This window comes from Nomascus leucogenys, chromosome 20 (genome assembly GCF_006542625.1).
Source record: "Nomascus leucogenys isolate Asia chromosome 20, Asia_NLE_v1, whole genome shotgun sequence".
Taxonomy (NCBI): Eukaryota; Metazoa; Chordata; class Mammalia; order Primates; family Hylobatidae; genus Nomascus; species Nomascus leucogenys.
Window position 1 is genome coordinate 18,900,875 of NC_044400.1, and position 17,296 is coordinate 18,918,170.

The 17,296-nt window shown below is 39.1% G+C and overlaps 1 protein-coding gene across 1 annotated transcript in view; it reads left to right on the forward strand.

The window, feature by feature from the left end:
- The window catches only part of NCKAP5 (NCK associated protein 5), a 990,316-nt gene that overhangs the window by 656,801 nt on the left and 316,219 nt on the right, over window positions 1-17,296 (forward strand). The window contains exon 6 of the mRNA XM_003267587.3: window positions 13,014-13,101. Coding sequence (XP_003267635.2) covers window positions 13,014-13,101 — 88 coding nt within the window. The remainder of the gene's footprint in view (window positions 1-13,013; window positions 13,102-17,296) is intronic.

Genomic DNA, 17,296 nt, shown 5'->3' on the forward strand with positions numbered 1-17,296 from the left:
GGGAGGTGAGAGAAGAGCCTCAATAGTGACAGCTCAGTCAACCAATGGAGGAAAAAAGTAACACCCAATGGGAAAAGGCCACCAAGAGCAACACTTACTTGCCCTACTTGAATTTCAGCCCTGAGTCACCTGGGCACAATTGAAAAGTTAGCGAGGCTGGGCAGCCAGTCACTGAGTAGTAGTCCCATATATATCTTCAGTCCTCACAATGCACACATAGAAGACAGCATATTAGCACCAATATCTGGTTCTCTTCTCTTTCCTGGGCGCTCAGAAGACTAAGTTTACCGGCTACTCTAGCAGTGAGTTGGGCCACGTGACTAGTCCTGGCCAGTGGCCCTTAAACTGAAGTGACAGCTCTCGAATGAGGCAGTGAAAATCCATACTACATTCTCCAGTTTATCTTTTCCTGTCCATAGAGAAAACTTCATATTGAGAGAGTGGGGCAGGCTAAATATTTGAGTCATTCCATTGATAGGAAGATTATAATCTTTATCATCCAAATCAGGACGATTTTTGGACTGAAAGGGGTGTTGTTAATAATTTTGCCAGGACAGTAAGCTTGAGCTGAACTGTCCTGGGAAACCAGGACATAGACCCCCCTACCCATGGAAGAAAAGTGGCTACCCTGCTGCTCAGATCCGAAGTTGCCCAGACTTTATGTCAATAAGAAATCCAGCAAGTCAGTCACTGAGAGATTGGGGTTGTTACTCCAGCATAACCTACCCAATCCCAACTAGCATAATAGATTATTCTCTAAACCAATTACTAGCTGAAACTTGGAGAGAGGTGCTTTACCCCTTGAACTTTCTCAAAAAGAGACAAAGCAGGTAGGGGCCTTCATAAAGTGTTAACTTGATTGGATGGTGCTTCCAAGAAGCCAATTTTCTGCCCTTCTCACATCAGCACCGAAAGGTTTACAATTCAGATAGCCTGGATCTTTAAAACCATAATAAAAACAGGTATCAACATATATAGCATTTTTTATTTTGTCTTATTGCATCCTCATAACGTCTCTCTGAAGTAAGTAGGACTAGGAGGATTTATTCATTTTACAGGTAACTGAGGCTCAGGAAATGTGAACTGTCCTAAGTTGCATAGTGGTGAGAGTGTCTCCACTGAGCTTCACCTACGCCCCTTAGGGAGCACAGGGCCTGAGGTTACACTGACCGTATTGTGTCCCCAAGAGTTGAGGCTGAAAGAGGATTTGGTAGCATGACTTTTCTGGATGTGCTGTGGTTTACAATATCTGCTTCTTTAAGAGAAGCTACTCTGAAATATCATGGAACAAGTGTCACAAGAAGCATGCAAATTAAGTAGCAGGCCCAGTGAAGAATGTGCTGTTGGCATCCGTGTGGCTAGATGGGCCAGTACTGTGGGTTCTTAAAGCATCTCTTTGCCACTGTTCCACCTTCTTGTCCAGAAAATGTAACACTATAATTTTATCCCAAGTACAGCCAATTAGATTTTCTTGCCTTTCTTTTACACCCCCATCAAAAAAGTTAGCAACAGATTAACACCAGCTACTTACTGTGCAGCTTTGGACATTATTCAGATCCAGTGTGACTGTTAGTTTGACCTCTGCAAGCTTTAATGACTAAACATGTGTCAACGTACAAAAAAAAACAAAAAATAAAAACTGTGTCAGATGTAGAAAATGGGAATCAGATTCAAAATGAGTTTGCCAGTGAGAATCAAGTTCAGTCAATTCATTCAATTCTTAATTTTCTCTGAGTCAAACTCCCAAACAGATCTTGAAGTATGACAGACAGCATGTGGCCTGTTTGGTAAGTGTTCTAGGGATTGTAACCATCTGATGAAGAGCCAGTTACAACTGTGGAGAATTATATAGCTTATGTGAAATGCAAAGTGAACTGCATTTGGCATACCTAACATTAGATTCAAACTTTTAAAAGCATGGTGCATATTAAGAGAAGAAATCTTTTTTTGTTTGTGTGTTTTTGTTTGTTTTTCTTTTTGTTTGAGACAGAGTCTCACTCTGTCACCCGGGCTGGAGTGCAGTAGTGTAATCTCGGCTCACTGCAACCTCGACCTCCTGAGTCCAAGCAATCCTCCCACCTCAGCCTCCCAAGTAGCTGGGACTATAGGCCTTTGCCACCACACCCAGATATTTTTTTTTTTATTTTTTGTAGAGACAGAATTTCATCATATTGCTCAGGCTGTTCCTGAACTCCTGAGCTCAAGTGAACCTCCTGCCTCAGCCTCCCAAAGTGCTGAGATTACTAGTGTGAGCTACCGTGACTAGCGAAGAGAAGAAATTTTGATGGTCCAGACCACATTTTATTTTTCTTTCACCAAGGTAAAATTGTAAAATACTAATCTTTATCAAATGGGGGAAAAGAGGCTCCAGGTTGTTATTACATTAGTTTTCTAGAAGAGAACTGCCTCTAATTAGAATTTAAGGTGTATCCTCACTATAAATTAAAGTATTTTCATTATTCCTAAACACAGTGGCCAATAAAGATAAATATGGGAGGCCAATAATAAATTCAGCCATCTGTTATCTTCATGGTCTCCCAGGATTTGAACACTGAGCTGTAAACATCTATCCCCAAAATAATAGATTTATTTTTAAATTAGCTGTCTTGGCAATTCAGAGTCCTTTTTGAGCAGTATCAGAGAATGTTTGTGCTTCAGATTACTCAAGAAAATAAAAAGCAGACCTAATGCTGAATGTATTTGTGGAATTTTATTATTTGGAAGACCTTTTTAAGGGCACATTTGACAAGGATAGCCTCTGAAGTTGAGTAGATAAGCTCATGAGACTGAACATGGGAAATAATATTAGCTATTGACTATGTATTAATAAAATTAATCACAATAATAATTGTTGTGGGAAGTCAGGGACCCCGAACAGAGGGCCCGGCTGAAGCCGCGGCAGAAGAACATAAATTGTGAAGATTTCATGGACATTTATCAGTTCCCCAAATTAATACTTTTATAATTTTTTACGCCTGTCTTTATGGCAGTCTCTGAACATAAATTGTGAAGATTTCATGGACATTTATCACTTCCCCAATCAATACTCTTATAATTTCCTATGCCTGTCTTTAATCTCTTAATCCCGTCATCTTCATAAGCTGAGGATGTATGTTGCCTCAGGACCCTGTGATGATTGTGTTAACTGCACAAATTGTTTGTAAAACGTGTGTTTGAACAATATGAAATCTGGGCATCCCAAAAAAGAACAGGATAACAGTGATTTTCAGGGAACAACGGAGATAACCATTAAGGTCTGACTGCCTGCGGGGCCGAGCAGAACAGAGTCATATTTCTCTTCTTGCAGAAAGGGAATAGGAGAAATATCACTACATTCTTTTCCCAGCAAGGAATAACCTTGGGAAAGGAATGCATTCCCAGGGGGAGGCCTCTAAATGGCCACTCTGGGAGTGTCTGTCTTATCTAAATGGCCACTCTGGGAGTGTCTGTCTTATGCAGTTGAAGATAAGGGATGAAATACGCCCTGGTCTCCTGCAGTGCCCTCAGGCTTGCTAGGATTAGGAAATTCCAGCCTGGCGAATTCTAGCCAGACCGGTTGTCTGCTCTAGAACACTGTTTCCTGTTAAGAGGTTTATCAATGACAATATGTGCCCAGCAGGACATGGAACCTCATCATTAATTCTGATTTCTCCCTGGCCTTGTGATCTTTCTCTGCCATTTGCCTTGCAATCTTTTATTGCCCTATGAAGCATGTGATCTCTGTGACCCACTCCCTATTTGTACACCCTCTCCCCTTTTGAAATCCCTAATAAAAACTTGCTGGTTTTGCAGCTCAGGTGGGCATCACGGAAGCTGCCGACATGTGATGTCACCCCCAGAGGCCCAGCTGTAAAATTTCTCTCTTTGTACTCTCTTTATTTCTCAGACCAGCCAGCACTTAGGGAAAATAGAAAAGAACCTATGCTGAAATATTGTGGGCTGGTTCCCCTGATAAATAATTATAATTATTACATTAATTTAAAACCTGGCTCTATTTAGGGAAAAAACCCATTTTGTAGACCTGTTGTGCATTATCTGGATATAGTGTCAATCCTGACTTCAAACTGTTAACCAGGCAAGCAAAAGCCAGTGAGGTGTATTTCTCCTTTGTGGAATTTACTTGACATGTGACATATTCTTTCTCCCTCCCCTTCTCTTTGTGGATGAATGTGAACTCTACAAATACATGAATCCATAAATGCAATTTTGTATTCTGCCACTGTTGAGCAAAAACACTTGAGATTTGTTTGCTAACATTCAGGGGAGTCCCTTCTACTCCATGTGCAAAATGGGACTTCTCTGAATGCCCATCTCTGCTTCCCTGCCCTCTCCCAATTGGCCTCTCTCCATGCAGTGAGCTCCCCATGCAGGATCAGTGCAAGCTTGCCTAGGAGAAAATTTATGTCACTTTCTCTTCACATAGAGATGGCCCTGGAGTGAATATGATGCAGTAATTCAAATTGGACTAACATCTTTTGATCTGTTTATGAATGCTCTTGCATCCTCATGAGTGAATTAGAGCACTGTGGTTTCTGTGCAGAGGTGTTATTCTTGCAAAATTTGTGCTGAATTAAAAATATATATCATCTAGGAAAGAAGAAACTCCAGTCCTCCAACATTTATCCCGAGTAAGTTTCTGTTTCAGTGCAGTTTTCAGTTATGTTCACTGTAGATTTACTGTTCCTAACTATTGCAGCGAGGATAAGCAGAGATTGGGTTAAGAGCATCCGAGTCACAACCAACCTGGGGATTGTTCCTGCTTATGTGCTTAGATATGCTAGCTTCTAAGGGAGGAAATTCTCGTTTCTAAGAAAACAAGTGGTGCAGTTGGGCAGAACCCAGTTCTAAACCAGCATTTTCCACATTAACAGTTTGCTCTTGGAATTGAAAATTAGTCAGCTTTCCTTTAGACTCCCAGACCTGAGGGAAGCTTTGCATTGCAATTAAAATGGGAAGGTAGGATAGTTTGTTGAGGAAGGCAATGGAACTAGAATGAGAAACAGAAACTTAAAAGCAAATTAAATGGGAGGCAATGCAAAATATGTTCTTCATTAAGGTAATTGTCCTATCTTCTCTCTCCCAGGTAGGAGAGCAGTGGGCGGTCTTGGCAGAGATTAGTCTGCCAGGAGCCTGATAGTGGTAAGTTAGGGATTAAATCTAGAACCTTTCCTCATTAAGGTAATGTTCTAAACACCATAGCTAATTAGCTGAGTTGAAGCATATGGACATTCAACGTAACAAAAAGAACAGTTAGATATTTGGTTTGTTTTACGTCTGACCAGGGGACTTGCATCTTAGCTGCATGTGAAGACATAGCCCCTTCAGTCTTGCTGGCATTCCTCCCTGTAACTACTTCTCTTTGACTAGTCACATGCATACATAGGTCTATGGGAAGTGAAAATGTAAAGATGCAGGGAATGAACAAGTGTAAAAAATCTATTAGGTTCAATCATTCACTCCACAAAGAATTTATCAAATATCTACCCAGTAACTAAGCTTTGCATAATTCCTATGGATAGCATAAACAACAAGGAGGAGTCAGTGACCTCAAGAGGAGAGCTCAGAGTGTTAAGAAAACATGAAGGGAGGGTTTCTTTAGGGAAAGGACAGGTCAAGGCTTGGCTCTGTGTTTTCTGTGGCATTTGGGTGGAATTGAGAGTACCCAGTGGGCAGGACGTATATTTCCATGAATAGCTGGTCTTAAATGCTTCAACAGGTAAATAACAGTTGTTATAATGCACAGTAGTTTCCCCTTTTCTGAGGTTTCACTTTCTACAGTTTTAGTTACCTGAAGTTCAACCAGTTAAAAATTGGTGAGGACTGTACAATAAGATATTTTGAGAGAGAGGGAGAGACCACATTTGCATAACTTTTATTACAGTGTGTTGTCATAATTATTCTATTTGGTTATTAGTTGTTATTTTTAATCTCTTACTGTACCTAATTTGTACATTAAACTTTATCATAGACATGCATGTATAGGAAAAGGAAAGTATATATAGGGCTTTGTAGTATCCAAGGTTTTAGACATTCACTGGGGGGATCTTGGAACATATACCCCATGGCTAAGAAGACTACTGTATTACTGTGCCTAAAGCCTGGATCTAGAATTTTGATCTAATTGGGAGAAAAGATTGACTAATGCAAGTACAGTCATCCCTCAGTTTCCATGGGGGATCCATTCCAGGACTCCTCCTCAGATACCAGAATCTGGGGATGCTCAGCTTTCTTATGTAAAATGGCATAATACTATATTTTCATATAATCTACACACATCATCCTGTATGCTTTGAATCATCTCAAGATTACTTTTAATACCTAATACGATGCCTACACTTCACTTCATTCATGTGGATTCAATGTAGTGCTCAGTGCATGGCAAATTCAAGGTTTGCTTTTTGGAACTTTGTGCAGTTTTTTTTTCCTGAATATTTTCAGTCTACAATTGGTCGAATCCACAGATGCAGAACTCACAGATTTACGGAGGGCTTAACTGTACAGCATTTGCAAGTAACAAGAACCCATCAATCCAGATGTTACCACGTGATAACAGTATAGCAGAAAATGTTGATACCCAGCCAAGTAAACGCCAGGGTGGTTTAAATATTTGAGTGAATGCTGATGTGGCACAGTAGAAATAGATTACAAGTTTGGAGTCAAACAGTTCCAATACCAACTCTACTATTACTGGGAGTATCATCTTGAATGAGTTCCTTATTCTCATGGAACCTCAATATATGCATTTTTAAATAATTGAAATGAAATATTTTTGATGCATTTCAAAGTAAGTCTACTGTAATCCCAGCACTTTGGGAGGCTGAGACATGAAGATCAGGAGTTCCAGGCCAGTCTGGGAAACATGGCAAAACCCTGTCTCTCCAAAAAATACAAAATTTAGCCAGGCATTGATGGCTCATGCCTGTAGTTCCAGCTAACTAGAGGCTGAGGCTGAACAATCACTTGAACCTGGGAAGCAAACGTTGCAGTGAGTCGAGATTGCACCACTGCAACCTTCCAGCCCAGGTGACAGAGTGAGACCCTGTCTCAAAAAAAAAAAAAAAAAAAAAAGTAAGTCAAAGGCATATTCCCAAGGTGTACATATATATCAATAACTGGAGTTCCATATGTGTTTACAGTTCTCTTTTCTTGATAAAATTTACATACAATGAAATACATAAATCTTAAACGTAGCATTGGCTGAATTCCAACAAATGCATATACCCTGTACAGTCCAAATCCCTATAGAGTTACAGAACATCACTCTTACCCCAGGAAGTTCCTTTATATCCTTACCAGTCAATCCCTGCCACCACCCAAGGCAATTGCTATTCTTAAATTTTCCACCATAGATTAATTTTGCCTATACTAGAATTTCATATAAATTATATCATATAGTATTTTGTCTTTTGTGTGTGGCTTCTTTAACTTAGCATAGTTTGTGAAATTCTTCAATGTTGCTGCATACATCAGTTATTCCTTTTGATTGCTGGTATATATTCCACTGTAGGAAATACATAGGATAGTTGTATGTTGATGGATACCTGTTTTGGATTTTTAAAATTAAAAAATTTAAAAATTTTAGAAATTCATCATAAGAGACTAGGGTTAGGATTTAAACTAGGGTTTTGGACAAGAATTAATGCTAGTCATATTGTGGAGATTCAAGGAACAGACTAGTTTGGTTATATACAAATAAATGAATTTTGTTTGTCTTGAACATCCAAAGTGAAGTATGCGTTGATATTTAACCCTACTATATAGGCATCCAATATGAGGGAGCTAGTATTTTATTGCAAGTATTCCTCCTTTTGCAGCCAATATTGGAAGTATGCTGGTCCTCTTTGTTGCCATTGGCTCTAGAAGATGAACATTGTTCTCTACATGGGGCTGTGTTGTGTCAGGTTTCCTAGGAGGGATGCCTAGGGTGAAGAAGGGTTGCTTCAGGGACCCCATTCCCCCTGCCTCTTTCTAATTTAACTGCAGCCTCTTTCTTCCTGTCATTAAATGAAGTTCAGTCATGGTCCCCCTTCTTAAGTTGACACAATTTCTCAAAGTGAGAAGATTGGGAGTCAAATACAGTGAAACACAAGGAAAAGCAATTTGCAAGTTTCAGCAGCAGCTCTTGACAAACTTCATGGTATGGGAGAATCAAAGGGAATGTGGCGGGCACTTCTTGCAGCCTCTCACCTGACTAGAAGAATATTAAGGAATATTGAATAATTTCATGGTTAATTTCATGATTAAGTTGGCATTTGATTAATCAGCAAGTAAACATGTTAAAATATTTTCTAAAAACAAAATTTAATTTGGTTCAGCCTTCAGTTGAATGAGCCCTATCAGTTATCAGTGTGAGTTGGGGAGAATGACTTCTTGAGTGGCTTCTTGTTTTCTGTTCTTTTCTATTTCTGTCAAAAATGAAGTTAGTCTCAATTGAATATCTGAATATAGGGGTCAAAAAGAACAATTTGTGTAATAATTGGATCAGTTCCTAGAGTGTCATTAATCAAAACAGAGGGCTAGATTTTGGGTTGGGGTTGGAGGGAAGGCATGTGAAAAAGCCCACAGTCATTTACGTGTTGGAATAATCAGCTTCTAATGTAGCTTGGAGCCATATTTTCCAACAGTGCTTTCATTATTGAATAAGTCCGGGTCTTCAAAGTCCAATCCATATTCTCTGATTACAAAGAAGGCCTTTGATATTATCAAGTGTTGTCTTACCATGAAAAAGTTCAGAACACTACCGTGTTTTAACATTTTCTTTCAGAAGGATCTTCCTTTGGTGTCTAGACGGACCAGCTCTTGAGACACTGGAAGCATCCAGTGACAAGTACCCCAGTGGTCCACACTTTAAAAGGAGGTCAATGACAAAGGTGGTCCCCTGGGAACTGGGAGAGAATTTAGTTAAAATGGCTCCCTGATCCTGCTCTTTGGTGCTTTTGAATTGTTACTCTTCTCATGCATTAATTTTAATATGCGATTTCCCTAATTTTAACTTAGTGCCCTTCTTAAGCAAGGTTTTTGCTTCTCCCAGAGGAAACACTATAATAAGAATTTATTGATTACATAATGTGTACCTTAAAAAATGGAATCTATTTTAATAAAATAAAATGCCTGCATTTATACCTAATGTTACCTGAGACATACTGTTTGCATATGTATTTAGTTTGTTTCCTCTGGCTGTCCTAGAAGTTAACTTTTTAAAAATAGTTCACTTGATGTACATTAGAATTTATTACAACTCAAGTATAATTTTGGTTTCTATATTTTTAGTTATAGCAGCTACTTGACCAATATTTAGGGGAAAAAGGGGTCTTAGTTTCAGGTGGGGGAAGGAGATGAAGAGCTAGAAGACATGAATTAAGGTGAGTATTTAAGGATAAATTGCAACCAGCTATTTAATAAACAAGCAAACAAAACACACAAAACTCTGCCCAAGCCTGAACTAGAGGGAGAGGGAGGAATTGGCTTATTTCTTAATCATATTGGGAAGACAGATGGTGGAACTGTACTATGTGCTGGCTAGTAATGCAAACTTTCATTCATTAGCTGTCAAAATAATAAAATGAAGCAAAATGTAATTGGGCATCAAACAACAATGGATGATGCTTTAGTCTTTGATTTTTGGGAAAATAGAGAAGTTTGTTGAATGAGATTTTTTTTTGTAAAGGTGTCATCAGAGAGTAAATAATGGCATATTCTTATCAGGTTTAAAACATTTTCTCTGTGACATGATTCACAGAGGTTATAAAAAGATAGGACAACTTGATTTTTTACCAAGGGTTAGGCTGGGGCCCTGTGACTCTGTTCCAAGATGTAGGTGGGAAATGTAATTGGTTTTGATTAATCATAAAGTAGTGCCAGAAAAGTGTTTACCGTATTACTAAGGGTTATGAACTGCTCAAGATTGTTTTAACAATTTCCTGTCCACCCCCACTTTCTCCTATTTTTTAAGTATAAATCCAAGAAAAATGGGGGAAAGGTGAATAGATATTTTTCTTTTTGATCCAGCAACTTGTGTCTAGAGCTTGTAATTATACAGAAGAGATAATTTAGCAAGATACCCATTGAGACAGGGTTGTGTTTTAACTTAGTAAAAAATAATATGATTTCATTTTAACCGAGTTCTATTTGGCCACTTTTAAGTCAGATGTTTAAAAATGAATGCAATAAGGATTAAAAGAAGACATCCGGCTTCTGTGCTAAGGTGGGAAGAAAGTAGACTAATATTTAGAAAACCAGGATACCAGGCCTTTATCTGCCAGGAACAAGCTGAGTGATCTTGGGCAAGTCTTAAGACCACTGTCATTACTTCCTTGTTTATGATAGTTCGGCAAACATGATGGAAAATCTGATACCACTCAAGAGCTTGTTTACATAAAATGAAATCAAGTATTAGCAATTGGTTCTGATCACTTACTATTTCAAAATTTGTGACTTCTTTGCACCGATTTTTTTTTCTCACATAAGCTTAGTTTTTCTCATGCTCTCCCCAGGTCAGAAATGGTATTGTTGCCTTCTTGGGTCCATCAACCAAAGTTGTTCGCCAAGGTAACTCCTAGTTAGGAGTTAAGACTCTTACTTATTTAAAACCATTTTCCTGAATGTCAGTAAGGTCAAGTAGAAACAGGCTGTTGTATTTAGAGTCAGTAAAAATGATTTCATCCAAACTCCCTATCCAGCTAACCATGATCTCTTAAGCAAGCCATCTAACCTTTCTATGCCTTAGATTTCTCATCTACCAAATAGATAGAATGATTTTTTAAAAGTAAATTATAATGATGAACAGATGAGACAGTTCTTTGGCAAGTTAAAAGTACTATTAAATTGAGTTATTATTAATAACATAAGATTTGTGAAAATATACGGAACAGCTTCTGCTCTCTCAGCTGGATACATGCAGAGGTGGCTTGTATAAGTATGTGGTCGCAAATCATTTTTAGAGTACTCATAACCAGCGCCAACCATCTTCCTGAAAACCCAAATGAGTCCTTGTGCCATCCTCTGGAATGGCAGAATTTCTCCAATTAATAATCTAGGTCTGGCCTGTCCCAGTTGTCTACAGTTTCCTCACTCTGCTGCTGAGTAGTTACGTGCCATATTAGAAAGGTGACATTTTGAACTGTCCTATCCCGCTTACTGCAATGGGCTTCCCACATCAGCGGATTCACTGGTCTCCTAGAGCCCTTAATTTGTCATACAAGAAGTGCTTAGTAAGAGGGAGAAGCTGGATCAGCCTGCTTTTCTTCACAGTTCTCTTCAACCAGTGTCCTACTGAGTCACTAAAATACATGCTTCAAGGTGGGCCTGGAAAAGATAACCAGTTCAGGTTCTGGACGGAGAGCATCGTGTTCACGGCATTGAGTTCAGGCTTTTTGCTCCCAGAGTTTGGGTCTATGAATCTTCATGGTGGGCCCCAATGATGAGGTCATCCAGACACAGTCTGAACATACAGCGTGAGTGTCTGGCATAGAGTAACTGCTTCACACTTTAAAAAATGAATTAGCAAAGAATTCATATAAAATAATGTCTAGTGAGTATGTGTTTTATCTACAATTGAGAGAGATACATTAGAAATACATGGCATAGTTCTATACCAAATGTTGTCATTTATTGTAGAAGATAAGACCTGCATATACAAAATATTTGAGCATTAAAGTGAAGGATTTTTAAGTGATAGAGTAAATAGTTTGAAGTATAGGGCTATAAGAATTCAAAGAAGCAGGAGATCAATGAGGAGATATCTTAGGAAGTGAAACTTAAGGTAAATTTGGAAAGAGGGATGAAATATAGGAAGATGAAATGGAGGTGGCATTCTAAGAAGTATCACCAGCATAAGCAAATGTCTGGAAATGGGAATAGGTGTGTTTCCTTTACTCTTTACTTTGGGGTAATGGGGAATCACTGAGGTACACATTTAAAACAAAACAGGATTATAACATGTAATATATATTATAATTTGTATAAACACTTATACATGTGTATAAAGAGGTATATGTAAAGATGTTGATTGTTTGAAATAACAAAAATTTTGGAGTAACTTAAATTTCATAAGTAGGGGAATGCTTAAGTAACTTACATTCTCAACATGACATACTAGGAAGCACATTCATGTGCACATAATGATATTTGGTCAACTGTGGACTGGATGCAAAACTGTGGTCTCTTAAAACTATAATGGAGCCAAAAAACTTCTGTTGGCTGGTGACGTCCTGATGACCCTGACCCTGCGTAGGCCTAGTCTAATGTGTTTGTTTGTGCCTTCATTTTTAATAAAATAATGTAAAAAAAATATTTAGGTATGTTTAGATACACAAATACTATTGTTTTATAATTTTTCTACAGTGCTAAGGACATTAACATGTTATACAGGTTTGTAGCCTAGGAGCAATAGGCAATACCATATAGCCTAGTTGTGTAGTAGGCTATCCCATCTGGGTTTATGTAAGTACACTCTATGCTGTTTGCACAATGACAAAATCATCTAATGATGCATTTCAACATTTCTCAGAACGTATTCCTGTTATGAAGCAATGCATGACTGTAGTTGAGAAGAATGAAGTAAATCTTTACGTGCTGTCATGGAAAGACCATCACAGAAAGACCTGACAGTAGATTAATGGGAAGAATGCGTTCCTATAATATGTGTTAACTTTGAAAATTGGTGTTTAAAAATCAAAGTGGTTTTTTGGGAAGATTGATGTAGTGACACTGTATCAAATTAAAAAGAAGTGATTGGAAATGAAGAGGGATATTGGGAGATAGGTGCATGAGTTTAGATGTCCAAGAACAAAGAGGGGGACCTGAATGGTAGAGAAAGAGAATGTAGAGGTATCCAAAAGAATGGTCGCAAAGGACTTCATGACAGATAATTAATAGAAGATTAAGGAGAGAGAAAAGAGATTTCCAGGTTGAAGCTTGGGAAATACGCATAGAAGAGTGATTTCTACAACTTGAATGGATCCATGTTAATTAGAAACCTTCTTTAAGAAATTCTTCATATTTTTGATTCTCAGGATGGAAGAAACAGTACGAAATCTATTGCAGAGTCAAGGATCTCCAGAGCAGAAAAAAGAAGAAACTGTTAATATAATGGTCTATCAGGTACACCATGTTTATTATTCTTGGCTGGGTACTGGTCTGCTTGTTTTTCTCGTATTTCTCTAGGTTTGTCCTCTCTAACCCAGAGATAAATAAGAGGTGTGTTCCAGACCCCAGTGCTAAGAGCCACCTAGTCCCCTCTGTTTTGAGGAATCATACACGTTTATTCCATTCATTCATTTCATAAACTCCTACTGTGAAACAGAGTGTAGATTTGATTCTAGGAAGATGCAAAAAATAAGTTTATGGTGAATGAGAGAGACTTGTATAAGCATTGCAGTACTCTGTGGCCAGGACTAAAAGAGAGGTGTGTACAACATTCTCTGGGAGCACAGGAGAGAGAATGCCTCATCCTGGCTGAGGAGGTGAGGAATACATACTTGCCAGAGGTGTGTCATTTAAGGTGGGCCTGTGGAATAGAGAACTCTGTGAAAGGCATACCAGGTAGAAGGGACACCTAGGTAAAGGTGCAGTGGTGTGAATCTTCACAGCAGGCTTGTGGAGAATAAGCACCTCCAGATAATTAAGTAATGACCTGGAAATAAAAAGTTACCGTGAGACTGAGAGTACAGGGAAGAGCTGGATGGGGTCTGGGGTGTATGCAGTCCTCCTGGGTCTGGCCTTGCACCTCAGGCAACAAGGAGTCTAAAGAGATCCAAAGAGAGTAAGCAGTCAATGAAATAACAGGCCTTTGTCTTCTTCTGATAGCCCTTATCCCACTGTCCTTTAACACCAGCAAAGCTGCCAGGCCAGGAAGCAGGACATCTAATCTGAGTATGGTCCAGGTTGCCTACACAGATGAGAAGGCTCTGGTATGGTGGAAAGGGGAAATAAAATAGAAACAGCACAGACACTGTATATAGATAAATTTAGGACTTTTACTGAAAATCACTTCAAATCACAAATAGAGACCCAGCATCCACTGCACAATTATGTATGAAAAGCTTTAAAAGGCAAGGACATTGGTGGAAATGTGAGGTCATCACTGGGCAGCCCTAGGTTTTTGCTAGCTAAAAAGCCAGTGGGTTTGAGAAAGCAAGCATAGGAACCCAGCTGATTACCATAATGTGGCATTAGCTTACCTGAATTTGTGGGCTCTGCAACCCAACTGGTTGTGAAAAGGGATTGGGAGGAATATGTTATTACAAGTAAAAGTATCAAAGTAAGTTAAGAAATCTGGCCATAGTTAACCTTAAGAGGCCGTATCCTAAATTGTTGACTCTTGAAATCTACACAGGGCTACTTCAAGAAGGTAGTAAGAATTATTTCCCATGTGCAGTGAATATAATGCAAAGAGTTGACTTAAGCTACCTCAGAAGAATTTAAAGTTAGCTTCATAGAGACAGTGGAAAAATCACTAAGATCAATTTCTAGGGAAAGGGCTTAGATTCTTCTTGAGAGGGCGGTCATGACAAAGGGAATGCATGCTCAGCATTTCCTGATATGTGGCCACCTAAAGAAAGGGAAAAAAATTTCAGTCCTCCTAGCTCTGAATTCTTCGTAGATATTATATCTGCTTTGGTACAAAGTTGAGGTATAAGTAAAAAATGGGACTCATTTCTGCATTGAATGGTTCGATGCAGCCTAAAAGGGTCATATGAATCTGTGAAGTAAATTATTTGTTCCCCATCACACGTAACACCTGGCTTCATTAAATCTAAATAATCAGGCGTCACTCTTGGGCTATATCTGATTTCTTCATGGTGGATTTCTTTCATTCAGATTCATATTTTCTTTTGCTTATTCTCTTCTGAGCTCTTACACAGTTATTAGCCAAATCTGTGCTGTAGACACTTAGCATCATCAGCAGCATTCATTTTGTGAAACTGGAAGCTGCTTAGAAAAACAGATATGCTTTAAGAAATGTGTTTTAAAACTATTACCTCTCCTTAGCCCAGTGTGTTCGTTTTGGGAAATGAACTCTTCCCTCTAGGGAGAAGACAGTCATTAACTTGAATTAATGTCACATGATAGGGATGTTTCAGTCATTCCTTTAATTGGCCTCAGGCTCCTTATCTATAAAATGGGAGAGGGAGGTGGGTTACATGAACTGTAAAGGTCACTGTGAATTTAACAAACACTGAACTTCTCGTATGCACTAGGGACAGCCTTGTGCCCTGGGCATTCAAGAAACGAGAAAAGAGAGAAGGGCAGGTGATGCTGGGTGGCGCTAAGTCCCAGGGAGATCTTCATCTCACAAATTCTATTATTCTAAATAAGGCTAATAGCAGCAAAATAGTTTATGCAAGGTGTATGCATGGTGATACTAGTGGAGCACATAGTTAACACCTCCCTGCAGCCAAATTCTGCGTTTCAGGCAAGAGCCGGGAAATTTATTGCTTCATAATATGGGGTGTCATTAGCACACCTGTCTCAGATTTTCCAACTCGCAAGATTTCTCTGAAAGGAGCCAGAGGCCCGTGTAAAGCTTAGGCCCCTGGGAAAGCTGGAGTTACTTTCATTTTCCACTGTGGTGGCGGTGTTTGTTCTGAGTCTTTTATCATTGAGCTAATATAATAATAGCAGAGTAATAGCTTTCTGTGTTCCAGGCCCCTGCTAATTGCTTTGCATGCATTAAAGGTAGTCATATTTTGTTCAGGGGGTGTGTTCCCAAAGACCTTTCATAATTTGTTGCTTGTGTAATTTATAGCTTGCATAATTCAACATGGATTCTCTCAAAGAACAATGGGTGTTTTCTGTTCAGCAACTGAGACGGTCCCACTATGTGGTAATCAGAGGTTTACAGTTTACCAGCTTTGCCATTCCTGACCTTTTTTTAATTGGGGAATTTGCATGATTTCAAGTTTTGTGCATGAAGTGACATTAATAACATTTTCATGTGACCACAATTTCAAATGTACCAAGTTCAGAGCCCCATCAAATGTGACTAGACTGTAGCTCATTCAGTCTCCACAGCAATTTTGTGCAGGAGGTGCTGTCTCTATCCCTATCTTACAGATGTGGACATAGGCTCAGAGAGGTGAATGCTTGCCTGAGGATGTACAACCAAGAAGTAGCCTAGAAGGGTTTTGAACCCTGGTCAGTCTGATTCCACAGCATTAGCTCTTATGCTGAGGACTTCCAGAGAGATTACACGATAGGGCCCAAGTTAAATGATAGGTCTGCTTATTATCTATGCTGAGACCTGAACCTGGGCCTTTCCACTTTCTATCTGTAGCTCTTTCTATTTATTCCTCTATTCATTTGCTCACTCATTCATTTGAATGCCAGTTATTCATGTACTTTCTTATCTAAGTGTATTAGTTTCCTCTTGCTGCTGTAACAAACTTGGTGGCTTAACACAATTTATTCTCCTATAATTCTGAAAGTCAAAAGTCCAAAATAACAGTATTGGTCAGGATGCATTCTTTCTGGAGGCCTCCAGGGAAAATTGCTTCTTTGCTTTTTTGAGAATCGAGCATTCCTTAGCTTGTGGCCCTCGCCTCTATCTTTCCAGTCCATCTCTCCAACCTCTGATTTCATCATCACATCTCATTTTCCTCTAGGGTCCCTCTTATAATGACCCTGTGATGATACGGAGCCCAACTGGATAATTCAGGATAATTTCCTCATCTTGAGATCCTTAAATTGATCAAATCTGCAAAAGTCCCTTTTGCCACATAAGGTAACATGTGCTCTCCGATTTCAGGGACTGGGATGTGGACATGTTTTGAGGATAGGTATTATTCTGTCACACTGAGTATCACATGTTAACTTAACAGGCTGGAAGTACCCAGAAGATATTGGTCTAAGTACCAGAGATGCAAAGATGCCTGACACAGGTCTTTTCCTGAAATGCTCAGTTCATAGGATGCTGGGGAGAGGGAAGGCAGGTAGATAATCATATATATTCAACAATGTAATAGAAGCCAAAATAGAAGCTTGAACACATTCTGAGGGCACAAAGCAATGTGTCATGAAACCCACTGTTCTCCCTGGAGACTCTGCTTCCTAACTCAGGCTTATTTTTAATAATCCACTTCTCTTTTAGTCTCTTTTGTCTCTTGAAATGGACTTGAGAGTCATGAGCTTCCTCATGAGTTCCATGGCCTGCCTTTCTCAGAGCATCTTGTGTTCCCAGTGTTCTGGGACCATGTTTCATTGTCAGGGCACATATGCTTGGTGCTTTACAGTTTGCAAAGCACTTATAGAACATGGATCTCAATGCTTGGTGCTTTACATTTTGCAAAGCACTTAC